The sequence below is a fragment of the Pseudophryne corroboree genome, chromosome 12 (assembly GCF_028390025.1).
Source record: "Pseudophryne corroboree isolate aPseCor3 chromosome 12, aPseCor3.hap2, whole genome shotgun sequence".
In the NCBI taxonomy this organism is placed as follows: Eukaryota; Metazoa; Chordata; class Amphibia; order Anura; family Myobatrachidae; genus Pseudophryne; species Pseudophryne corroboree.
Window position 1 is genome coordinate 73,496,741 of NC_086455.1, and position 9,049 is coordinate 73,505,789.

The 9,049-nt window shown below is 45.9% G+C and overlaps 1 protein-coding gene across 3 annotated transcripts in view; it reads left to right on the forward strand.

The window, feature by feature from the left end:
• Nucleotides 1-3,497, forward strand: part of PNN (pinin, desmosome associated protein) — a 37,454-nt gene extending 33,957 nt beyond the window's left edge. For all 3 annotated transcript variants that reach the window (XM_063947645.1, XM_063947643.1, XM_063947644.1), the window contains exon 9: nt 1,449-3,497. In XM_063947645.1, coding sequence (XP_063803715.1) covers nt 1,449-2,716 — 1,268 coding nt within the window. In that variant the 3' untranslated portion in view covers nt 2,717-3,497. The remainder of the gene's footprint in view (nt 1-1,448) is intronic.
• Nucleotides 3,498-9,049: the final 5,552 nt, after the last annotated feature.

Here is a 9,049-nt window from a genome sequence, read left to right on the forward strand (position 1 = left end):
TGGCGAAAATATGTTGCGTGGTGTGAGGCCAAGAAGGCCCCTACAGAGGAATTTCAACTGGGTCGTTTCCTCCATTTCCTGCAAACAGGACTGTCTATGGGCCTAAAATTAGGGTCCATTAAGGTTCAAATTTCGGCCCTGTCGATTTTCTTCCAGAAAGAACTGGCTTCAGTACCTGAAGTTCAGACATTTGTAAAAGGGGTACTGCATATACAACCTCCTTTTGTGCCTCCAGTGGCACCTTGGGATCTCAATGTTGTTTTGAGGTTCCTTAAGTCACATTGGTTTGAACCACTCACCACTGTGGACTTAAAATATCTCACATGGAAGGTGACGATGCTGTTAGCCCTGGCTTCAGCCAGGCGTGTGTCAGAATTGGCGGCTTTATCATATAAAAGCCCTTACTTAATTTTTCATTCTGACAGGGCAGAATTGAGGACTCGTCCTCAATTTCTCCCTAAGGTGGTTTCTGCTTTTCACATGAACCAACCTATTGTGGTGCCTGCGGCTACTAGGGACTTGGAGGACTCCAAGTTACTTGACGTTGTCAGGGCCCTGAAAATATAGGTTTCCAGGACGGCTGGAGTCAGAAAGTCTGACTCGCTGTTTATCCTGTATGCACCCAACAAGCTGGGTGCTCCTGCTTCTAAGCAGACTATTGCTCGTTGGATTTGTAGTACAATTCAGCTTGCACATTCTGTGGCAGGCCTGCCACAGCCAAAATCTGTAAAAGCCCATTCCACAAGGAAAGTGGGCTCATCTTGGGCGGCTGCCCGAGGGGTCTCGGCTTTACAACTTTGCCGAGCAGCTACTTGGTCAGGGGCAAACACGTTTGCTAAATTCTACAAATTTGATACCCTGGCTGAGGAGGACCTGGAGTTCTCTCATTCGGTGCTGCAGAGTCATCCGCACTCTCCCGCCCGTTTGGGAGCTTTGGTATAATCCCCATGGTACTTACGGAGTCCCAGCATCCACTAGGACGTCAGAGAAAATAAGATTTTACTTACCGATAAATCTATTTCTCGTAGTCCGTAGTGGATGCTGGGCGCCCATCCCAAGTGCGGATTGTCTGCAATACTTGTACATAGTTATTGTTAACTAAATCGGGTTATTGTTGTGAGCCATCTTTTCAGAGGCTCCTTCGTTGTTATCATACTGTTAACTGGGTTCAGATCACAAGTTGTACGGTGTGATTGGTGTGGCTGGTATGAGTCTTACCCGGGATTCAATATCCTTCCTGATTATGTACGCTGTATCCTAACGGAGGCTTGGAGGAGGGTCATAGGGGGAGGAGCCAGTGCACACCACCTGATCCTAAAGCTTTTATTCTTGTGCCCTGTCTCCTGCGGAGCCGCTATTCCCCATGGTCCTTACGGAGTCCCAGCATCCACTACGGACTACGAGAAATAGATTTATCGGTAAGTAAAATCTTATTTATTTTTTTTCAGCTATATTTGAAAGTAGGCGCATTGAATTTGCAGAACAATTAAATAAAATGGAAGCAAGGCCTAGGCGCCATTCCATGAAAGAGAAAGATCAAGAAAGGAAGCACGAGGATGACGATGAAGAACAGAAGGAGGATCGAGAAGATGGTAAGGTGGCTCGGCATGAGAGAGAGGAGGAGACAGGTAACCTGCGTAATGACATAGAGATGGAGGACACCTTTGAGGAAGAGAAAGATGTAAGTGTTAGTTTAACAGACATAGAAATGGCGCAGGAGAGTAGACTTATAGAAGATGTTGAGGACTCTAAAGCTGAGGAAAAGATTGAGGAAGAGGGTAGAGTAGAGGTGGAGGTGCCCCAGGTTAGTAAGTGGGAAGATCAGGAAGCTGAGGTTGATGAGGCGGTAAAGGAAGAGGAGGAGAGGAAAGATGGTGTAGATGAGGATCAACAGCAGGCAGTGGATACCAGCCAGCCAAGTGTCTTGGAATTGGCAGATGACATTAACAATAGTAAGGAAGTGGAGAGAGAGGAGAAAACTGATGATCAACCTGAAAATAAGCTTGATGAGACAGATCAAAAAAGTGAACCAGACCCTGACCTAGAAACTGAAACTACAGAAAGACAAGAAAAGGAACGACTGACGGAACTGATGTTCCATCCACCAACTAATTATGAGCCTCAGACAAGGCTGGAAACACACTACCGTGTGGAAGAGCAGCCGGTGATAGAGAAACAGGAGACTGTAGTAGTAGCTGTAAATACGACTGAGACCCAAATAGAGCAGGTCCATATCTCCTCAGGACTGCAAGTTAAAAAGAGCAGTAGAGGAAGAAATAAGAACAAAGCGGGCAAGAGCCGAAGTCGTAGTAGCAGCAGTAGTTCTAGTAGCAGCTCCAGCAGTAGTGGAAGTAGTTCTAGCAGCAGCAGTAGTCACAGCAGTTCAAGCAGTAGCAGCAGCAGTGGAAGCAGTAGCAGAGATAGCAGTTCAAGCAGTAGTAGCAGCAGTGCAAGTCGAAGCCGGAGTAGAGGTAGAGGGCATGTCCGTGACGAAAAACGCAGGAGAAGTGTGGAGCGAAAGCGCAGAGATGCGTCTGGCGTAGAAAGGAGTCACAAGTCTTCAAAAGTCAGTAGCAGAGACTCCAAAGGATCCAAGGACAAAGGATCATCGAGGTCTGACCGGAAGAGAACCACTTCGGAAGGCAGCCGGTCTGGCAAAAGACCATCACGAAGCGAAAGAGACCGTAAATCAGACAGGAAAGATAAAAGGCGTTGACAAATGAATGGTCTGTGGACTGTAGATGAACATGGTGCTGCCTTAACAATAGTGTGGTACTAATTGTTTTGGAAAGCACAATTTTCTCTTTTATATATATTTTTTTTTTTTCTGTTTTTCTTCATTTTGCATAATTTTCATATTTTGTGATTAAACAGATGTAAGCGCAAAGATCTTCAAATAAAACTGTTAAGGATTTTTCCCTTATCTTCGCCTCATTTATTTGCTAGCCTGGGCTTTAATATAACCACACCATATCTGTTTATTAGATTTTATTGATCTAAGCAAAATTGAGACCCCATTAGATACCCCATATTCATATTTTTATTTTTTAACTACGGAGTGAAGGCTAGTCTTTTATTGGATTCAGTTTCAGAAACTGTAGTATTTCATCCTTGTCATCATGGAATACAGTTTTTAATTTCCTAAAGATTACTCCCACACTTACTATTTTAAGGGTCAACATAAAGAAATGCTATTAATGTTGAGCACTTACTTTGTCCTGATTAGAGAACTCTCCGCGTCCCGCTATCTGAACTCACGGTTGCTGCGTCTGGTTTGAGCAGCATCTCAGGGTGACAATGTACTTACTAATAGACAAATTAAAGTTATATGTACAGATCTTGTTTTTATCCAGTACAGTCTGTTTGGAATATGGTAAATTAGTCTCTAATACTTGGCATTGCCAAAATATTTTGCCACCATTGTATGTTTTAAAATTTTGTAAGACTGGTTACAACTGTTGAGCTGTGATGTGCAAATAAATGATTTTTGACTAGCATTGGCCTATTTCTATTTGTCAGAAACAGTCATCTAGATAACCGCTACTTACACTGTGGTCTACTCTGTGATTCATAGTATGGGGGAATGATGTGTTCAGTGACTGAACGGTCTACATATGAAAAAACAAAACAAATCTTCAACTATAGACAGAGGAATATATGTATTTAATTGTTAAAATAGTAATGTCTAAATGTTGAACAGTGAGGCGCCGATTCTTTTGTGGCGTGCACAACTTGCTGGTCTTCTGAAGGAATTGCAGTCTTGGAGCTATTCGATTGTTGCTCTGATAAGACGTCCATTAGCTGTGGCAGTCGCATTGTTTTCTCACAGCCTCCGGAGGTGCAAGAAAAATGTTAGTCCATAGTTTGGCTGACCAAACACCCTAACCCAGACTTTTGATGCACACTCAGGCTTTTTAGACGACTAAAATGTGCCTTAACTAGCAATGGGCGTCTGATCGGAGCAACAATTGAATAGCTCCAATAGATGCCCGCTGCTAAAGATGCACAGCAGGGGGCACAAAAACAATTGAATCGGCCCCTGAATATCATATTAATGCTGTGATAAAACAACCAATCGGCAGATTGGAGTGTAATGACTTGAAATAAGTGACCGCTGCATATAGCCACATGACTAAATGCAATTAGTAAAACTTTCCTAATAAAGACTACTGAAAAACACTTATGGCATATCTTTCATCAGTCACTCACTGTTGCTCTTAACATATAACCTAATAACTGCTTTTGTGTTCACTCAGTTCTGACTAGCTCAGACTATGGGGTATATTCATTTAGTACATTCATTTAGTGTCTGATCCTCTTCGACTGAGAGAGGATCCGACACTTCACTATTCAATTTGCGTGCATTTCCGACAGGTTTTTGCCGGTTTAAAAAAAAAAAAAAGTCGGATCGGCATTGTCAAACGGGCCAAAAACCTGTCTGAAATGCCCGCAAATTCGACAGAATACTTAGATCCGTGACTAATCCGCCAATCCACGTGTTTTCTGACAAGTCTGAAAAACGGCACTGGACTTAAATAGGTGGAATCCAGATTTGATCTAAAAAGGTCTGAAAGTGCCATTTTTCTGACTTGTCTGAAATTCTGACAATAATTGAATAGACCATTATAGTGCTAATTATTACTGGCGACCATGGGGGTCATTCAGAGTTGATCGTAGCTGTGCTAAGTTTAGCACAGCTACGATCGTAAACTCAGACATGTGGGGGGACGCCCAGCACAGGGCTAGCCCGCCCCGCATGTCTGCTGCCCCCCCGCACAAATACAAAAGCATCGCACAGCGGCGATGCCTTTGTATTTGAGAAGTAACTCCTCGCCAGCGCAGCTCTTGCGGCTGGCCGGGAGTTGCTAGTCGCTCCCGCTGCAGCGGCCTGCCCCTCCCAACGGTCCGGCCACGCCTGCGTTGGCCAGACCGCTCCCCCTAAATGGCGGCTAAACGCCGCCGTTCAGCCCCCTCCCACCTAACGACAGTCTCCGTCTCAGTGGCGATTGCTAGGCAACGATAACTGCCATGTGCCGGCGCACTGCGGCGCATGCGCAGTTCCGACCCGATCGCACGGCTGCGAAGAAGTGCACCGTGCGATCGGGTCGGAATGACCCCCCATAGCTTAATAGTTAATGTTATCTGTCAACACAGCAAATTCAGTAGTGGTTTAGTAACAGAAAATATATTCGAGTATCAGATGGTCAGTAATGTAATAAACACAGTATATAGAATGTATGTTAATTATTCTCTGCCAGAGTTCTAAATATTGACATTTTATACTGAGAATTCTTTAGCCCCAATTCTCCAACATCAATCTCAAGCCTATTACATGTACAAGATCCCAGACCCACATTTAAAGGGGAACTACCAAAAGTATTTTTATGGTCCTTGATTTATGGTATATCTAATGTATCCAACGGCAGTCAAATAACTTGAATGGAGAAAACAAATTCTAGAAATGGCATCCCCCTAATATTCTCTCATATCTATTATATATATATATATATATATATATATATATATATATATATATATATATATATATATATATATATATATATTTTGTATAGACAGTATGTATAAATTAAAAACTTGAAGCACTGACACACGTAGAATCGCACTGAGCCTTCTGGCCTGAAAAGGTGTCCTTAGGGCAGGTTAGCAGTGTGTGAGTGTAACAGGATTGGCAGCACCAGGCGGAGGGCCTGATTATGAAGGGCGTGTGAAGCAAAAGAAAGTAACTTTGCACCTTGATAAATCCATGCTGCACTGCAGGTGGGGGAATGTAACATGCAGAGAGGTTTCCAATTTAGAAGGGTGTTCCCAAAATGAAATGGAAGTTGTCTAAAGCTGTCCAGCATGTGCGGGCTACGAACTAAAGCAGTCCTTTACCCTGCATGCAAAAGTATAAATGCACCCCTTGCATTGCAACATGGTATGTACAGGTGCAAAGGTGGGAGAAGGCAGCATGGCCCTCGCTAGCGATGTCTGCTGTCGGACCTGCATGTAGGGCTGACTGAGGATGTCACTGACAACGTGTGGGAGCGCATACAGTCTAGTGTGTACTGCTAAGTTAAATCAGACATATGGTCTAGTGTGTATCTAGCTTTAGATTTTTGTTCAATTTGGTTGTGGCCCGGTTCCATTACAAGCCTCTGGTCACAATCCCAATTCACTCCGTGGGCCGGGTGACCTAAATTGTTGAGGTGCCCATTGATGGAGAGCCAGGAACGTTAGTGATCAACACCGGAGCCTGGACACCGTACATGCCTTTAATTGAACTCTTAACATGCAGTGAATAAGATGAAAAGTCCTACCCAGATGAACAAATGTGACCTGTTCCATGGGTGCATAATTACAAACAGGTCCTTCCAGGTAAGGTGCATAGAGGGGGAGGAGTCAGACAAGTAAGTTTATAGTGCAGTTGTGCCCTGCTCTAGGCACATTTGTAAATAGTACCACCAATAGGGTTATACAAACGGGGAAAAAAAGAAATTGGGCAGACACAGGAGGTGGGATAACAAATTCATCCCATACCCAGTTCATGGAATGATAGTACAGCTACAGCCATGACCCACATCCAATGTTAGAGGGCATGGGGTAAACAGATTTAACCAATTCATTTCAGCAGCCGTTTTTCAGTGCTTGGGAGCATATGTTTCATATACAGCAGTATTTCCCAACCTCGGTCCTCAAGGCACACTAAATGGCCCTACACACTGCGTGATCTGCTGCCGGGCAACCCGGAGGTGGGGGGGCAGTGACGGGGGGAGTGAAGTTTCTTCACTCCCCTTGTCACCCTGCTACATAGAAGTGCAGGCAAATATGGATGAGATTGTCCATATTGGCCTGCATGCACAGGCGACGGGGAACGAGCGCGGAGCCGCTCATCGTTGGTGCCTCGACACTGAAAGATATGAACGGTATCTTGTTCATATCTTTGAGTATTATCGCCCAGTGTGTAGGGCCTATACCAGTCCTGATTTTAGTGATACCCAGCTTGAACACCGGTGACTTAATTAGTATCTCGGTTTTCTCTAACGTCCTAGAGGATGCTGGGACTCCGTAAGGACCATGGGGATAGACGGGCTCCGCAGGAGACATGGGCACTTTAAGAAAGACTTTGGATCTGGGTGTGCACTGGCTCCTCCCTCTATGCCCCTCCTCCAGACCTCAGTTTGATACTGTGCCCAGTGGAGACTGGGTGCTTTCAGGGAGCTCTCCTGAGTTTCCTGTAAAAGAAAGTATTTTAGTTAGGTTTTTTTTCTCTGACGTCCTAGTGGATGCTGGGAACTCCGTAAGGACCATGGGGAATAGCGGCTCCGCAGGAGACTGGGCACAAAAGTAAAGCTTTTAGGACTACCTGGTGTGCACTGGCTCCTCCCCCCATGACCCTCCTCCAAGCCTCAGTTAGATTTTTGTGCCCAGGCGAGAAGGGTGCACACTAGGGGCTCTCCTGAGCTTCTTAGTGAAAGTTTAGTTTTAGGTTTTTTATTTTCAGTGAGACCTGCTGGCAACAGGCTCACTGCATCGAGGGACTAAGGGGAGAAGAAGCGAACCTGCCTGCTTGCAGCCAGCTTGGGCTTCTTAGGCTACTGGACACCATTAGCTCCAGAGGGACCGAACACAGGCCCAGCCTCGGAGCTCGGTCCCAGAGCCGCGCCGCCGGCCCCCTTACAGAGCCAGAAGCAAGAAGAGGTCCGGAAAAATCGGCGGCAGAAGACATCAGTCTTCAACAAGGTAGCGCACAGCACTGCAGCTGTGCGCCATTGTTACTCAGGCACACTTCATACTTCGGTCACTGAGGGTGCAGGGCGCTAGGGGGGGGGCGCCCTGAGCAGCAATGTAAACACCTTGGCTGGCATAAATACACCACATATAACCCCCAGGGCTATATGGATGTATTTTAACCCCTGCCAGAACTCACCAAAAAGCGGGAGAAAAGGCCGCCGAGAAGGGGGCGGAGCCTATCTCCTCAGCACACGGGCGCCATTTTCCATCACAGCTCCGCTGGAAGGACGTCTCCCTGACTCTCCCCTGCAGTCCTGCACTACAGAAAAGGGTAAAAAAAGAGAGGGGGGGCACTAATTTGGCGCAGTTTTAATACTAACAGCAGCTATAAAGGGAAAAGCACATTTTATAGTGGTATTCCTGTCTATATATAGCGCTCTGGTGTGTGCTGGCATACTCTCCCTCTGTCTCCCCAAAGGGCTAGTGGGGTCCTGTCCTCTATCAGAGCATTTCCTGTGTGTGTGCGGTGTGTCGGTACGATTGTGTCGACATGTTTGAGGAGGAAAATGAGATGGAGGCGGAGCAATTGCCTATTATAGAGTTGTCACCCCCTAGGGAGTCGACACCTGAGTGGATGAGCTTATGGAAGGAATTGCGTGACAGTGTCAGGTCTTTATGACAGACAGTTGACGACATGAGACAGCCGGCTACTCAGCTTGTGCCTGTCCAGGGGTCTCAAACGCCATCAGGGGCTTTAAAACGCCCGTTACCTCAAATGGCAGACACAGACACGGATACTGACTCCAGTGTCGATGATGAGGAGACAAACGTGACTTCCACTAGGGCCACACGTTACATGATTGAAGCAATGAAAAATGTATTGCATATCTCTGATAATACAAGTACCACTAAAAAGGGTATTATGTTTGGTGAGCAAAAACTGCCTGTAGTTTTCTCTAACGTCCTAGTGGATGCTGGGGACTCCAAAAGGACCATGGGGAATAGCGGCTCCGCAGGAGACTGGGCACAAAGTAAAAGCTTTAGGACTAGCTGGTGTGCACTGGCTCCTCCCCCTATGACCCTCCTCCAAGCCTCAGTTAAGATTTTGTGCCCGAACGAGAAGGGTGCAATCTAGGTGGCTCTCCTGAGCTGCTTAGAGTAAAAGTTTAAATAGGTTTTTTATTTTCAGTGAGACCTGCTGGCAACAGGCTCACTGCATCGAGGGACTAAGCGGAGAAGAAGCGAACTCACCTGCGTGCAGAGTGGATTGGGCTTCTTAGGCTACTGGACATTAGCTCCAGAGGGACGATCACAG